The 16,025-nt window shown below is 42.9% G+C and overlaps 2 protein-coding genes across 4 annotated transcripts in view; both read left to right on the top strand.

The window, feature by feature from the left end:
- Window positions 1-5,998, top strand: part of CUBN (cubilin) — a 307,275-nt gene extending 301,277 nt beyond the window's left edge. The window contains exons 65-66 of one of the 2 annotated variants that reach the window (XM_054522000.1): window positions 950-1,185; window positions 4,898-5,998. In XM_054522000.1, coding sequence (XP_054377975.1) covers window positions 950-1,185; window positions 4,898-5,005 — 344 coding nt within the window. In that variant the 3' untranslated portion in view covers window positions 5,006-5,998. The remainder of the gene's footprint in view (window positions 1-949; window positions 1,186-4,897) is intronic. The other variant, XM_024254068.2, reaches the window with a different exon arrangement.
- Window positions 5,999-12,474: 6,476 nt separating this feature from the next.
- Window positions 12,475-16,025, top strand: part of RSU1 (Ras suppressor protein 1) — a 221,536-nt gene continuing 217,985 nt past the window's right edge. Inside the window, exons 1-2 of one of the 2 annotated variants that reach the window (XM_009245150.3) lie at window positions 12,475-12,675; window positions 12,918-13,029. In XM_009245150.3, the coding sequence (XP_009243425.1) occupies window positions 12,921-13,029 (109 nt within the window). In that variant the 5' untranslated portion in view covers window positions 12,475-12,675; window positions 12,918-12,920. 2 annotated transcript variants of the gene reach the window in all.

Here is a 16,025-nt window from a genome sequence, read left to right as displayed (position 1 = left end):
CCACTGCACTCCAGCCTGGGTGACGGAGCAAGACTGTCTCAAAACAAACAAACAAAAAATCCACCATGAACCCGGGAGGTGGAGCTTGTGGTGATCCAAGATCGTGCCACTGCACTCCATCCTGGGCGACAGAGCAAGACCCCACCTCAAAAAAAAAAAAACAAAACAAAACCCACCAAGATTAATGAGTTGCCCAAAATACTCCACTAGACTGAGGTGGAGGCGGGATTAGACCTCGGTGGTCAGAGGCCCAGCCACGTGCTCTGTAACTGTGCCAGCCAGCTTCTTCCTGTCCCAGAGATGACCTGGATCTCCACAGATATGTAGTCTAAATCATGACAGCCTTCGTATACAGATTAACCAATTGAACAAATTAACACCAAAACTTGAAGTATTTGACCTTAAGTATGTCAGTGATTAGCTTGGTAAAGTCACTTTTATAATGAAGTCATTCCTGCCATCACCTACAATAACACACTCCCTCTTGGTTTAGCACTGAAGTTTACTTCTAATTTTACTTCACTCACATCACTAGCGTCAACTCTGGGCATGCAAAGATCTCTACACCATTGAAAGCACACAGACAACAACTCAATTTTCTCCCACAGTTACTTTATCACGTTGTTTTTTTTTGTTTTTTTTTTTTTCCATTCTGCTCTCAACCCCCAGTTTTCAAAGTACAGTCCTGGAGGAAGCTGTCCCTGGGTTGTGATATGCAGGCAAAGGCACGTGTGTGGAGGATGGAAGAGGTGGAGGTGGCGATGGGAAGAGAGGCGAAGGGAGGAGAAAGGGTGTAGCCCAAAGAAGAGGAACACGAAAAGGGGTTTCTGCCTCCATTATTCTTGCAGAGTGTCAGCACCTTAAGAAAATAAAGTCTTATTGCCTAACAAGCCAGACTGGACGGCTTATATGTTGTTGAATCAAACTTCCTGTCCTGTTTTCCTTGCAGGATGTGGTGGAACTCTTTATGGAGACAGAGGCTCATTCACCAGCCCCGGCTATCCAGGCACGTACCCAAACAACACGCACTGCGAGTGGGCCCTCGTTGCTCCTGCTGGAAGGCTTGTCACCGTCAACTTCTACTTCATCAGCATTGACGATCCAGGAGACTGTGTCCAGAACTATCTCACACTCTACGATGGGCCCAATGCCAGCTCTCCATCCTCTGGACCATACTGCGGAAGCGTGAGTAAAACAAACATTTTATATTCTCATTTGTTATTTTTAGACAATGATAAGAGTCACTTAGTGTAGAATTTTTTTTTGTTTGTTTGTTTTTTGAGACGGAATCTCACACTTGTCGCCCAGGCTGGAGTGCCGTGGTGCACGAGATCTCGGCTTACTGCAACCTCCGCCTCCCGGGTTCAAGCAAAGCTCCTGTCTCTGCTTCCTGAGTAGCTGGGATTACAGGCACTCGCCACCACCACACCCAGCTAATTTTTGTACTTTTATTAGAAACGAGGTTTCGCCATTTTGACCAGGCTGGTCTCGAACTCCTGACCTCAGGTGGTCCGCCCGCTTCGGCCTCCGAAAGTGCTGGGATTACACGCGTGAGCCACGCGCCCGGCCTAGTGTAGACTTCTAAAGGCAGACACTTGCAGAGGTGGAAGCACAGCCTTTAACAAATTGAGCAGTTTTCCGACTTGCCTTTCTATTCTGGGAGCATGAGTGCCATCTGGTGGACATTGCTTTAAATTACTATTAAGAGTTACCAAAGTCGGCTCTGAGTCAGAATCACCTGTGGAGTTACTTACATCAGACTTCCGGTTCCCATGGAAACCCACTGAATCGGGATTTCCCAGGGAGGAGTCCCAACATGCTGTTTTTTTAAAAAAGCTCCCTTTGTGACGTCAGTGCACTGCCTAAGGTTGAATACCCATGTTTATTTCTGCATAAATAGAACTATAGAAAATTTGGACACTTGGCTCTACTTTATCTACTTCTTGCTGAAAATTGCAGGAATTCTTTGAAGAAATGGTGACTGATAGTTTGTTTTTGTAAAGCTCTGATATCTTCCCTAAACAACTCAGAATCTGACGTTGATTAAATATTGCAGGCATCTGTGCTTACGATCCTCTCATTTGATGTGCAAGTAGATACTTAAAGAGAGTAAGGGCTCACAGCTGTAATCCCAACACTTTGGGAGGCCCAGGCAGGTGGATCACTTGAGGTCAGAAGTTTGAGACTAGACTGGCCAACATGGGGAAACTCCGTCTCTACTAAAAATACAAAAATTAGCTGGTATAGTGGCACACGCCTGTAATCCCAGCTACTCCGGAGGCTGAGGCAAAAGAATTGCTTGAGCCGGGAGGCGGAGGTTGCAGTGAGCCGAGATGGCGCCACTCCACTCCAGCCTGGGCGACAGAACCAGACTCCATCTCAGAAAACAAGAGAGTAAGTAAGGGAAAATTGGCTGTTGGCAAGCGGGTATCTGTTTCTGATTTTTCTGCCCTTTAATCACTTAGACTTTGTAATCAAACTAGACAGAGAACTGTATCAGCTGGAAATCCAGATGGTTTTTAAAATATAACTTACTATTTATAAAATGGATAAATGCTGTTTTCAGAAGTATCAGAAAATAGTCTAATTTTTCTAAAACCCTAGGCATTCTCATATATTCTTAACAACTTTCTTTGAATATATTTGCATGTATTTTTACATGTATATTTTTTACTGTTTGATGGTGTGTTTTTTCCACTTACCAATAAATCATTAGCATCTTATATCAATAAAAACACTGGTGCATCATATTTAAGTTTTGGAGAGTATTCCATTGCATAAGTGCGGCCTAATTTATTTAATGAAGCCCCTCTAAGTGGACATTTAGGTCTCTTGAACTTTTTGCAACTACAGACAACACTTAATAAACTTTTTGGTAGTGATATCTTTATACATACAGTCACATTACTTGGTGAGAAATGGTAATCACAGGACCAGCAGACACTGTATCACGGGGATGCACAGAAGGCCCACAGAGAGACAGACCCCAGTAAATGTACCACACATCAGATTTAGAAGCTCATCAGCTCTTAGACATTGAATCGAAATTTACAGACATTTCAAAAGGTAGGAAAAGAGACAATTTTAACAATACCGTGACTTTATATTGGTAGGGTTTTTTTTGTGGGCATGGTTTTCAGTGGCTTGCAAACATACAACCCCGTTTGATCCCCACAGTGACACTCCCATAAGGTGGAAAGAACAAGTATATCCTGGACTTGTATAAACCGAGTCCAGGTTTATACTGAACAAGTATAAACCGAGTTACTGAGAGAAGTGACGGCCATTTAATCCAATGCCATGTTAAGGTGAAGTATACAGTGAGGTACATCAATTTTTTTAACTGTTGGTGTTTATAGTATTTTCCTAGTTTTACATTTTCTTTTATAAATGTGGATAGAATTTCATATGTAATTTTTTTTTCTTAAAGGTACCACTGATTTAACACTTTATAAATGTTAAACATAAATGAAAAAATATAAAACATGAAATACAGAGGTAGCTCTTATTTTGCTAATATTTACATACTTACAACTTTTTGTAAGTGGTAATATTTTCCTAATATTTATATACATACAACTTTTACATGTTACATACATACATATTTACAAGCATATTTACATACATACAAAAGTTGTATACTTTTGTATGTATACTCCTTAAGTATACAATTCAACTTTTTATGTATGTAAATATGCATGTAAATGTTTGTTAAATTTGTAATATTTATATACATACAGTATTTAAATAAATACAATGTACATACAGAGGTAGCTCCTTATTTTGCTAATATAAACACAAACCCTGATTTGGAGATATTTTATATTATGGTAAATACCATTGTTCGCAGGGAAATCTTATATCCCTTGCAGCTACAGAAAATGAACATCTAGCAAATGAAAGAATAACGGGACAAACAAGGAGAATCAAAGGAGATTCTAAAACTTCTGTTGACTGTCTGTTGACATACTAGTTTGTCAATATAAAAGAAGTTGTTGAAATTTGGAAGCAGATTAAAATGGAAGTAAAAAGTAGATGTGCATAGGAATAAAAATATTGTATATTCCTTGATGTATTTCTTACAGAAAAAAAAATCTACACTCACTTGAGTAAGTGAGTATCTTGGAAATAAGCCTGTGTTTTGATGACTTGGGGTGCGGCTGAGGGAGGAAAAGCCAGTCATGTAAGCCTCATGAGAGCAGGGCTTTTTGCCTATTTTGCTCATTTTTTAATGTCTTCTTAATACCTGCAGCATGGCAGTGCCTTGATCAATATTTGCCAAATGAGTGACTAGAAAGTGAAAGACAACGGGGACCCATCTATCCCCCCAACACACACACAAACACATACTGTTCCACAGAAGTATATGAAAATAAATCTCAAGAGGAAACTATAAACATTGAGAATGAAAATACTATATTTTACTTAATATGATCATTTTAATTATATACGTTTGTTTCAGAAAAATTAAATTTGCAGTAAGAACTTGAATAAGAAGTTCAAGTTTTTTGATAACAGTTTTATTGAGATACAATTTACATACCATCCAATTCATCTCCTTAAAGTATACAATTCAGTGGTTTTTAGTTGATTCACAGAGCTGTGTGGCCATTATCAGCACAGCCAATTTTGGGACACTTTCATTACCCCCCAAAAGAAACCCTGTACCCATTAGCAGTCCTTCCCCATTTTCCCTCAACTCCCCATGCCCAGAAATATTCCTTTATAAAGCATTTGCATTCGTTCTTTGCAAGGTTACTTCAATAAATATATGCAGGTTCACCATAAATTCTATAAAGTTTCTTTATGTGGTACTTTGTTACTAGGCTAACATTTCTAGAAAAACGTTCAAATATGTGAAATATATTAATTTGATACTTTTTTTTTTCAATTTTAGGACACCAGCATAGCTCCCTTCATGGCTTCCTCAAATCAGGTCTTCATAAAGTTTCATGCTGATTATGCACGACATCCATCCGCATTCCGATTAACTTGGGACAGCTAAGTGGGTAACAACTTGTGTTCACTCAGCACTTTCCCTCTGCAGCACACTGGACAGGACTCTGCCATCTTTATACATGACCCCTGCTGATGCCACAGAGAATAAGCTGAACTTGTATGGTTTTTCACCAAACCGTGGACAGAATCAATATTTGTAGGCCAGGCATGGTGGCTCACCCCCCTGTATTCTCAGCACTTTGGGAGGCCGAGGCAGGTGGATCACCTGAGGTCAGGAGTTTGAGACTAGCCTGGCCAACATGGTGAAACCCCATCTCTACTAAAAATATAAAAATTAGCCAGGCGTGGTGGCAGGTGCCTGTAATCCCAGCTACTCGAGAGGCTGAGGCAGGAGAATTGCTAGAAACCCAGGAGGCAGAGGTTGCAGTGAGCTGAGATCACACCACTGCACTCCAGCCTGGGTGACAGAGTGAGACTCCATCTCAAAAAAGAAAAGAATCAATATTTGTACATTTTCTCAAACATAGAATATAGCTTCTTTAGTCTTGAGTGTGCATTTCATTCTAATATTTTGAGCTGAAATTTAAAAAAACTTTGAAAGAGTTGGAAATGATTATGGCATATGTGACATACATTTTTAAAAGTTAATAATAATAGCCGGGGCAGTGGCTCATACCCATAATCCCAGCACGTTGGGAGGCCATGGTGGGAGGATTGCTTGAACCTAGGAGTTCGAGACCAGCCCGGGCAACAAAGTCAGACCTTATTTCTACAAAAAATCAAAAAATTAGCCAGGCATGGTGGCATGCACCCGTGGTTCCAGCTACACAGGAGGTTGAAGCAGGAGGATCACTTGAGCCCAGTAGGTTAAGGCTGCAGTGAAACCCTGTGAATTAACCACTGTACTCCAGCCTGGGTGACAGACTGAGACCCTATCTCAAAAATGACAACAAGAACAACAAAAGTTAATGATAATATAGAAACATAAATTTCCTGTGAATGTTCAATTAGGCATAATAAACATTATTGAATTGTATACCATTATGCTGCATTAATTTTTTGACTTATTAAAACTCTGTCTTTCACTATGGGGCATGTATAAATTTTCAAGTTTAATTTTTACATTTTGGCAAAGAATTCAACATATATATGAATCTTCCAGAGCTTCAGTTCTGGAGCCAAGCTGCCTGAGTTTGAATTTTAACTGTACTAGTTAAGTGCTTACACAATCTCTCTGTGCTCAGTTTCTTCATTTGTATAAGGGGATTATTTTACCTGTCTCACAGGGTTGCAATAATTAAGTATATATGTGTAAAGACTCAGAACAATACCTGGTGCATATTAAGTAATCGGTAAATGCTAGCTTCTATGTCAATTAGTAGTAGTATGACTCTCCTCCTTACCATACAGATGTACCTGCTTTTCCTATACTCCTCCAAAGCCAGGCCCAAGTCTCACCTATGTTTACCTTTTGCCATGCCCCTAGGTCAATCTGAGCTTCTCCAAAGACCTTACCTTAACTACAGAGAAATTTGCTGTAACCTCTGAATTCTCTATTTCCCTCCCATTTGCCTCAAACTTCTGTTTCTCCTGGCCATGCTGAACCTTTTCTTCATTTATCCCCAGGACCCTGTACTCTCCTGGTTATTTTAATTTCTCTGAGTATTGTCCACTCTCTTGTAGAATGGTGGCGCTCTTCACACAGCTCCACTAGGCAGTGCCCCAGGAGGAACTCAGTGTGGGGCCTCCAACCCCGCATTTCCCTGCTTCACTGCCCTAGTAGAGGTTCTCTGTGTGGATTCTTCCCCTGGAGAAGGCTGCTTCCTGAAAACCCAGGCTCTTCCATACTGCCTCCAAAATCTAGGCAGAAGCTGCCAAGAATCTACCACTCTCGTACTCTGTGTGCCTGCAGGTTTAACACCCCGTGGAAGCTGCAAAGGCTTATGGCTTTCATTCTCCAAAGTGGCAGCCCAAGCTGTACCTGGGCCCCTTTGAGCCATAGCTGGAGCTGGAGTGACCAGGGTGTGGGGAGCCCTGTCTTGAGCCTGTGCAGGGAAGCAGGGCCCTGGGCCTGGCCCATGAAATCATTCTTTCCTCCTAGGCCTCTGGGCCTGTGATGGGAGGGGTTTCAGCAAAGGTTTCTGAAATGTCTTTGGGGCCTTTTCTCCATTATGTTGGATATTAGCAGCTGATTTTTAGTTACACAAATATCTCTAGCAAGTGGATGCTCCACAGCCTGCTTGAATTCCTCTCCTGAAAAAGCTTTTTCTTTATCTGCCATATGGCCAGGCTGTAAATTTTCCAAACTTTTACACTCTGCTTTCCTTTTTAATATAAATTCCAATTCGAAGTCATTTCTTTGCTTCCACACCTGAGTACATGCTATTAGAAGCAGCCAGCCCAAATCTTGAACACTATGCTGCTTAGAAATTTTTTCCACCAGGTACCCCAGGTTGCCACTCTTTAGTTCAAACTTCCACAGATCCCTAGGGCATGGACAGAATGCAGCCAAGCTCTTTGCTAAGGCATAATATGTGTCACCTTTGCTCCAGTTCCCATTAAGTTCCTCATTACCATCCAAGACCTTGGCAGCCTGGACTTCATTATCCATATCACTACCAGAGTTTTAGTCACAACTTTTAAACAGTCTCTAAGAAGTTCCAAATTTTCCCTCATCTTTCTGTCTTCTGAGCCTTCCAAACTCTCCCAACCTCTGCCCATTACCTTCTTCCAAAGTCAGTTCCACATTTTCAGGTATCTTTATAACAAAACCCTACTCCTGGTACCAATTTTCTGTATTAGATCATTCTTGCATTGCTATAAAGAAATACTTGAGACTGGGTAATTTATAAAGAAAAGAGGTTTAATCTGCTCACAGTTCTGCAGGCTTTATAGGAAACATGGTGCTGACATCTGCTTGGCTTCTGGGGCAGCCTCAGGAAGCTTATAATCATGGAAGAAGGCGAAGGGGAAACAGGCATGTCACATGGTGAAAGCACGAGCAAGACAGCGAGAGTACGGGGCAGGTGCCACACACCTTTAAGTGACCAGATCTCATGTGAACTCAGAGCAAGAGCTCACTTATCACCAAGGTGATAGTCCAAGCCATTCATGAGGGATCCACCCCCACAATCTAAACACCTCCCACCAGGCCCATCTCCAGCATCGGGTATTATAACTCAACATGAGATCTGAGCAGGGACAAATATCCAAACTCTATTATATATTTATGCTCAAGAGTACAAAGTTTCCATAAGCACTACCATTGCCTATTCCTTAACACAATATGTTGTTATAAATCAACAATACGGTTTGCCATTTAACAAGAAGTAGAAAGTTCAGTAGCACAGCCTTATCTCCAATGCTGCCAGACATGTAACTGAGGTAGTTATTAGCTTCCTTTTCATAAGAAAATTCAATGCTTTTATAAAGTTTTTCAGTGCCTCTAGAAAAGCGGAAGCCTTTACAAAGGAGATTTGCTTTATGTTAATTATGCAAAATCAAGGGTCATTAACAAGAGACCATGTGAATGAAAGAAGCTGAGGAATGTATTACTTCATCTTACTCTAATACTCAAATGCCAGATAAATATTTCTGGACAGAGTATGGAGCCACATAAACAAAATACTCTCACCTTAAAAATTCAGCTACTCGGGAGGCTGAGGCAGGAGAATCGCTCGAACCTGGGATGCGGTTTCAGTGAGCCAACATTGCGCCACTGCACTCCAGCGTCGGTTACAGAGTGAGACTCCATCTCAAAAAAACAAACAACAAGAACAAAAATTCCTGCTCTCTTTTTGTATTATGGATAGATATATCAACTTTATGGGTGACAATTATATTGGAAAGGGCGGTGAATGCGATACATAACACCATCAAATCCAAAAGGTCTTGATAAGCTAGAACAATGGGCCAATTGTAACAGACGAAATGTGACAGATATAAGATCTTCCTCTTTTATCAAAAAATGAATTGCAAAGGTACAGAATATAGGGAAAGTTTAACAATAACATGAAATGACATAGTACTTTTCTAAAAGCAAGATTAACATGATATCACTGTCAAAAAAATGATGCTTTGATTATGGACTGCATCATTAGAGTAATGGTATCATTTCCACTCAGAAGGGCATGCTTTTCTAGGAGGCATATTGGAATATCCGGAAGGTGTGTACCTGAAATTGAGGAAAGCATAGTTAATATTATTTTATAATTTTAAAATTAAAAATGCAGGAAAAAAAAGAGACAAAATGAAGCTTTACAAAATCTTCCAGGCTGGGCATCTAGGAAATAAGCAGTGATTTTTTAGTGGGTTAGGGATGGTCAGGCTTGGGAGTATGACATTTTCATGTAGAGCAAAGGGAAGTAGTTATTGAGTAATTCAGTTTTTGAGTAATTCAGCTGGAAGAAGGAGAAAAGAGTCGACTCTACTCTGATTAGTAAGACCCATCGTATATCGTCTGGTTCTGCTTTACATTTAATTCACTTGTTTCCAAATGTTTATTGAGCATCAGCTATGTGATATGTACGCAGCGCACTGAGGATAAAGCCGAGAACAAGACAGCCATACAAGACTATCAGCTGATGCCTCCCGACTTCACAAAGCACACTTCCCAGCTCCATCTTGCTTGATTTCCTGAGCCAGTCGCGAGGCAAAAACCTTAATATTCTTATCTGGTGAAACATACACTGAGCCAACTTCCCAGATCTAGTGGCCAAGGGATAAGTTTCCTGATTTCAAATTGTGTCACCATGAAGTTTCACTGCTAGCAATCAGGACCCTGGACAGGCTAACTATCATCCTAGCAAATTAATCAAACCTGAGAAGGGGGTGTGGGAACCCTGATTTATAGCTGGTCAGTCAGAAGTATAGGTGACAGTCAAACTAAAGTCTTGTGGAAATGAACCCTTAACTTGTGGGATTTGACTGTAAGTTGAGGTAGACAGGATCAGAATTAAGTTAAACTGTAAGACACCGAGCTGGTGTCTGCTGGAGAACTGTTTCATGTGTGGGGGATTCTCTGGTGTCAGAAGTGTTGAGCCAATGGAGAGTAGCAAAAACAGTTTGGTTTTTCCTATCTCAAATGGGAGTGAAAACAAATTCCTATGAAACAGGAGTGAATGGAGGCATGCAGCTCAAAATAACTTCGAGAGAGACATGCAGGAGGGCTGGGACTCTCTGTTCCAGGTGTTACCTGGATGTGGGGCTGGCAGGTGCACTGTGAGGGGCTAAAGCCAAAGTCAAGGAGTTGCCCTAACTGGCACTCACAATCCACCATTTCCCTCCACCTGCAAAGGTAGCCGGGTGATGACCTGCAGGCATAACACTGGGTTCTTGCCTCTAAAGAAACTCAACTATCAGTCTAGGGATCTAGGAAGAAAACAATACACGCAAACAAGAGACCACTCCAGCTATCTAGAAAAACCAGTTCCAATCTTCACACTTGAACTCAAAAGGACAACCAAGAATCAATCACCAGAGAGGGGAAGAATCTTTCTTTTCTAGGGGAAAGACTAGATAAGTACACATAAGAATGCACCCTTGAAGAAACATAATTGAGTGAACAGAAGAGAGGTTTAAAAACTATTATCCTCGGTGATACTTGAAGAGAGTACATTCATGAAACAAATGCAGGGTGTTATTATAGGCCGGCAGTCCAACAGGACTGGTGTCCTTAGAAGAAGAGACACCAAGGGTGTGACTGCGTAGAGAAAGTGCCCTGGAGGGACACCAAGAGAAGACAGTCATCCATAAGGCAGGGGAAAGGCCACAGGATAAATCAAATCTGCTGGCACCTTGATTTAGAACTTCCAGGATTGTGAGAAATTTCTGTCGTTTAAGTCATCCAGGCTGTGGCATATTGTTACGACAGCCCTAGCCGACTAACACAGGTACTATATGTCTTCAGCCTACATAGGCAAGATTCACTATTAGAAATGGATGGAATAAGAAAAATTCTGATTGCTTCAAAACAGGACTTTTGCTTTAAAAGAGTTAATGATTCAAGAAATAAATGTATTAGGAGATTACCAACTAATACGTATAGATGAAATTATGAAGTTAGAAAATCATCGAGTGGATGCTAAAACTTGTGGGTAAAAATTAGATGAGGAATGGGGTGTAATCAAGTAGCACCTCCCCCCCAGCATTATTTTTAATCATAAAGAAAAAAATAGTAACTTTATGGTGAAAGAACCTGGCAGACACTACCTTACCTTAGTGAATACCACCTATACTGGGAGAAACCGATGTCATCTGTACCTTGATATCATGCACTGGAAAAGACACATCGCTTTAGTGGTGTTTTTCCAAAAATTCATAACCTGAAAGGGAACATCAAATTTACTTTAAAGGATATTCCACACAATACCTGGTCTGTATTCTTAAATAATGTCTAGTTCAATAAACTTAAAAGCCAAGGACGGTTCCAGATCAAAGAAGACTAATGCAGGAATAACTCTTTCATCTAGAATGTTTTTCAAGCAAGAAGTACCTGCTTTAGAATTTAAGAGTGCAGATCCTTTTTTTATCCAATTGGTTCGGAGCTATAATTACATTATTTTACCACATCTCCTTAAGGCTTTGATCCCTGCTACAATCTACAATATATAAACGCATATGTGTGGTATCCGTCTATCATCAATTTAGGTGACCAATAGGAGAAAAGTGCCTGGTGCCAGTCTTTATTCCATAGTATGAAATAGTCTCTCAGGACAGGGTTTTTGGTGAGAGAAGCACAGGATATTGCTGGGTGACTGAGACTGGGTCAGGAAATAGGGAGGCAGAGGGCAGCAGTTTCGCTAGAATTTAAAATTTGGTTGCTTTTGGAAGAGAAAGCGGGAGATTCCTGGAAGCCAGAACGTCATGTTTCACAGATGTAAAAGTCCTAGTTGGGAAAGACACATCGCTTTAGTGGGGTTTTCAAATGACTTTTAAAATAGTATGGTTTTACTTGTAGCTTCTAGCCCTGAGGGTAGTTCCTGCTGCTCAAGAGCAAAAGGGTCAGGGCTAAAAGCCAGCCTTAGAAACCTGTCAAAAAAGATTTCCAGCGGGGCGCTGGGGAAACGCAGACCGCGCCGGAATCCCGGCCTGGAGAAGCTCTTAATAGGGCGGGAAGCTGCGTGCCCCACAAGGTCCCTCAGAGGCACATTGTGGAGACGGGCTCAGGGTAGCAACTTCTGGCGAGTGGAGCGGCTATTACAGAAGCGAAACATTCGGAAGCAATTTACTTCCAGCTTTCGCAACACCCACCCTCAGCCACCACCCTCCCTTAAGAAGTCACGCCACAAACTTCCCCGCTTCCGCCCACAGCCCTCTAGGCTTCGACCCATCAACTGAGCTTGCGCCAAGTCTAGTGCGCACGCGCCAACTTCGGCCCAATCAGCGTCCCAAACCGTGGGGTGGACGCCACAGGGATAAACTATCCTCAGGGTGGGGCGGGGTCTCGAAGCCGAATAGCGAACGTGATTGGCCAGCCTCTTCCGCAGACTTTTAAGGGCGGAGCCTGGCCCTGGAGCCACGTCTAGAGAGCTGTTCTCCTAATATGGGTAGGGTCGGCCGTGGAGCTGCCAGCGGCGCTGTGTGCGCCTGCGCGGGGCGCGGAGACAGGGCGTGTTCGCTGTTCAGTGCCGGTGTTGCAGGGAGTGAGGGCACCCGGAGTGCGTCCTGCCGAAGCCTGTGGTTGCACGCCCACCCTCTTAGGGACTACCTTCCGTGGTGAGTGTGTGCGGCGTTGCACTTGGGGTTGTTTCTCGCTGCGTGGCCGCAGCGGGGCTGAACCCTTCCCACTCCCCTACCCTACCCCATCCCTTCCCCGCACCCGGACCAGCCCCTGGGACGCCCTCGAACGCCCACCCGCTCCAACCCTGGGGAAACCCCAGAGTGACAGCGAAGGCCCTTTCCTTTCCGCCCCTGCGCTTGCTGTCATCGCCCACGTGCTTTGTTGTTGTTTGGTGCAGACCATGTCCAAGTCTCTGAAGAAGTTGGTGGAGGAGAGCCGGGAGAAGAACCAGCCCGAAGTGGACATGAGTGACCGGGGCATCTCCAACATGCTGGATGTCAACGGCCTCTGTGAGTTCTCGGGCAGGACCCTCCCGTGAATGAGCTGGAAGGCTTTTTAAGTTTGCCAATTCACTGCTGGTCCTGCTGTGAGCCATTGTACTGGTTTAGACCCCAGCCCCTGCTTGTAAACATCACTTGTTAGGGGCTTCGCGCAGAGGGTTTGCAGTAGGATTTGTTCTGTTCCACCTGGAAAACGATCCTGAGAGTCCACGATGAGAATCACACAGACAGCTGTGCCTCATCGGTTGTCTCTGCTGTATGGCATTGAGGTGGATTTTCCACATAGTTTGCTTAATAGTCACTTTAATTATAAATTGAAAATTAATTTTGAGTCCTTCTTCCTGTCTCCTAATACAGTCTTTGTCCGTGAACAAATGGCACAGGAAAGTTCCATGATTAATAAGCATTCTTGTGCCTGGAGCATTTTAAGCATTTCTTGAATCTTTACATTCTTCTGAGTATTTATTCTCCGAACTTGGTTCAGGCTTTTGTCACCTCCTCATGCTGTGGTGAAATCCTCCTAACTTGCCCTCTTGTCTTCAGTTTCACTGCCCAGTTTAATCACTGGGTCACTTTCAGTGTTATTTTCCTGTAACCCGCGTCTATGGTGTTACCCTCTCCCTTAAAATCAGGGATTGCAAATTAACGTGCCTCCAAGTGAGGGCGGCCTGGGGCGGTTATGAACTAGATGAGAGGTGTCCCACTTGAAGGGGCCAGCTGCTGCACCTGCTACTCAGACACATGTCACCATAGGAATGTTGGCCCAGTGTGCCAGATTATTTTCTTAAAGGAACCAAGATTCTATATTTTTATGTGAAATTTGCTCATTTTTAGATGTTGGCTACTAATTCTAATATTTGAAAAACCTGTGAAAAGTGAGCTAAAGCAGGTCTTCAGGCTGACGTGGCTTTGGTTTAAGCCCTCTCCGCACTTCTCCAGGTTGTCCATTATCGACGGTAATGCTCCACGTTTCTTGTCGTGATGTAAAAGGCCTTTCTGAATCTGAACACAACCTTACCCTTCCATGCAGTTACCATTCCAGCCATTCTGAACCTATTGCCCTTCCTGGACCAGAGCCTACTCGTTCAGATCTTGGTGCCTTTACAAATTCTGTTTTCCCTCTTTCTCAGTCTTTTGCACCTGAAATCCTTTTACTTCTAAGAGTCAGCTTAGACATCACCACCTGTGTAAAACCTTATCCGTCTGCACCAAGCTAACATAGCCCTTCCCTCCTCTGTAAAGGTGGTCGTGTGTGTTGCTTTGTGACTCTTGTCACACAGGATTGTACTGATTTTTTCTTTTTTAATCTAGAAGTCTCTCTTCTCCGCTGGGACATTGGGAAGACAAAAGCTGTGCAATATTCATGCTTGCTTTTTTTAAAATAATAGTGCCTGGAGCACAGTAGATGCTCAAAAATAGTTGAGGAATGAAGAAAATGAAAGAAGGATGGATTAGGTCTGTGAGTTTGGGATATCAGGTCCAGGATGTGACAAGAGAGAAGAAGGGAGATGTTCAGGAGACCCTGAAAGGTGATGGATAGCCATTTAGGCATGGAGAGAACGGCAGAGTCAGGTTTACTGTGGATTCATGGTTTTCACGGTTTGAAAACCTGCCTGGGTCCAGAGGTTGGAGTTGATGCTATTGATATGTCTTGGCAGAAGGAAAAGGGAGGAAACGTAGATTTGCGTTTCATAGGCTTTATGAAAATACGTGCCATTAAACTTAGGTTGTGTACTAGGTAGCCTCTCAGGCTTGGTGTGTGTTGTTCTCTTGCATTCCGTAAGGGTCCTTGCTGTCAGCAACTGAGCAGATGCCTCTGGAATTGGATATCTGAGTTTGCCCCTTGCTGCCGCTGCCCGGCTCTGCCATGACCATGGTCATTATTGGGGGCACTGTTGATACGGCGGAGAAAGAGAAGGGGATAGGGAAGATGATGCATGGCGGGACCCTTGGCCCCATGGCCTTCCTCCCAGCAGCACTCATTCTCACCGGGTAGAAGAGAGGCTGCTTTCAGCAGAGGAGCTTTATACCCTTCGGCTTTTGAAGAGGAGACTTTATGTAATATTTATAAATGGGGAGAATGGCTTAGCTATTTCGGTTCAGCTCCGTTATCTCTTTGAAGCCTTGGCTTTTATTAAGGAAGAAAAGATAGCCACTTGCTTCCTGAAATATATTTCCAGTATAACATTGGGTGGTGAAAAGCGAGATCATTCTTAAATTTTCCTAAAGAAGTAGCTACCAAAGGATAATAGTACTTTTTAGGAAGTTGGGTGAAAGTGAATTTGGAGATTTCCAGATTCCACATCCTCTGGCTTCTGTAGCATTGACCCAAGGCTGCTCTCTGCAAACTCCCTGACCTCGAGACTCCCCGGAGCCTAGGGGGTTCCAGGATGCTCTTCGGAGCCTCCACCAGGGCTCACTTCTCAGCAGTGCACACACAGTGACACAGTGCTTAATATACACAAGTATTAAAATACTTCACATGGCTACCTTAATTATAAGTGTCAGAATTTTTTTTTTTTTTTACCCCTGAAAACAGGGTCTCGCTCTGTCACCCAGGCTGGAATGCAGTGGTGCAGTCACAGCTCACTGTGGCCTCAACCTCCCAGGCTCAAGCAGTCCTCCCACCTCAGCCTCCCGAGTAGCTGGGACTATAGGTACACACCACCACGCCTGGCTAATGGTTTTATTTTTCATTTTTTTGTAGAGATGGGGTCTTGCTGTGCTGCCCAGGCTGGCCTCAAACTCCTGGGCTCAAGGAGTGCCCCCGTCTTGGCCTCCTAAAGTGCGGCATTACAGATGTGAGCTACCACACCCAACCTCCATGTTTCTTTACTGATAAAATTTTAGCTGTACCCAGGAAGTTTTATATATTAGTATCCAGCTTAAACACAGGGAACAGTTAACTTGTATGTACAGAGAATAGCTGTTTCTTGCATCTCAAGCTTTCCCTTTATGATTCTTACTTTGTTTAATTTCTCAAGAGGTTAGAATTAAGCTTTGAA

This window comes from Pongo abelii, chromosome 8 (genome assembly GCF_028885655.2).
Source record: "Pongo abelii isolate AG06213 chromosome 8, NHGRI_mPonAbe1-v2.0_pri, whole genome shotgun sequence".
NCBI classification, from domain to species: domain Eukaryota; kingdom Metazoa; phylum Chordata; class Mammalia; order Primates; family Hominidae; genus Pongo; species Pongo abelii.
Note: the sequence above shows the minus strand (reverse complement) of the source record. Positions and strands in the feature narration are given on the sequence as shown.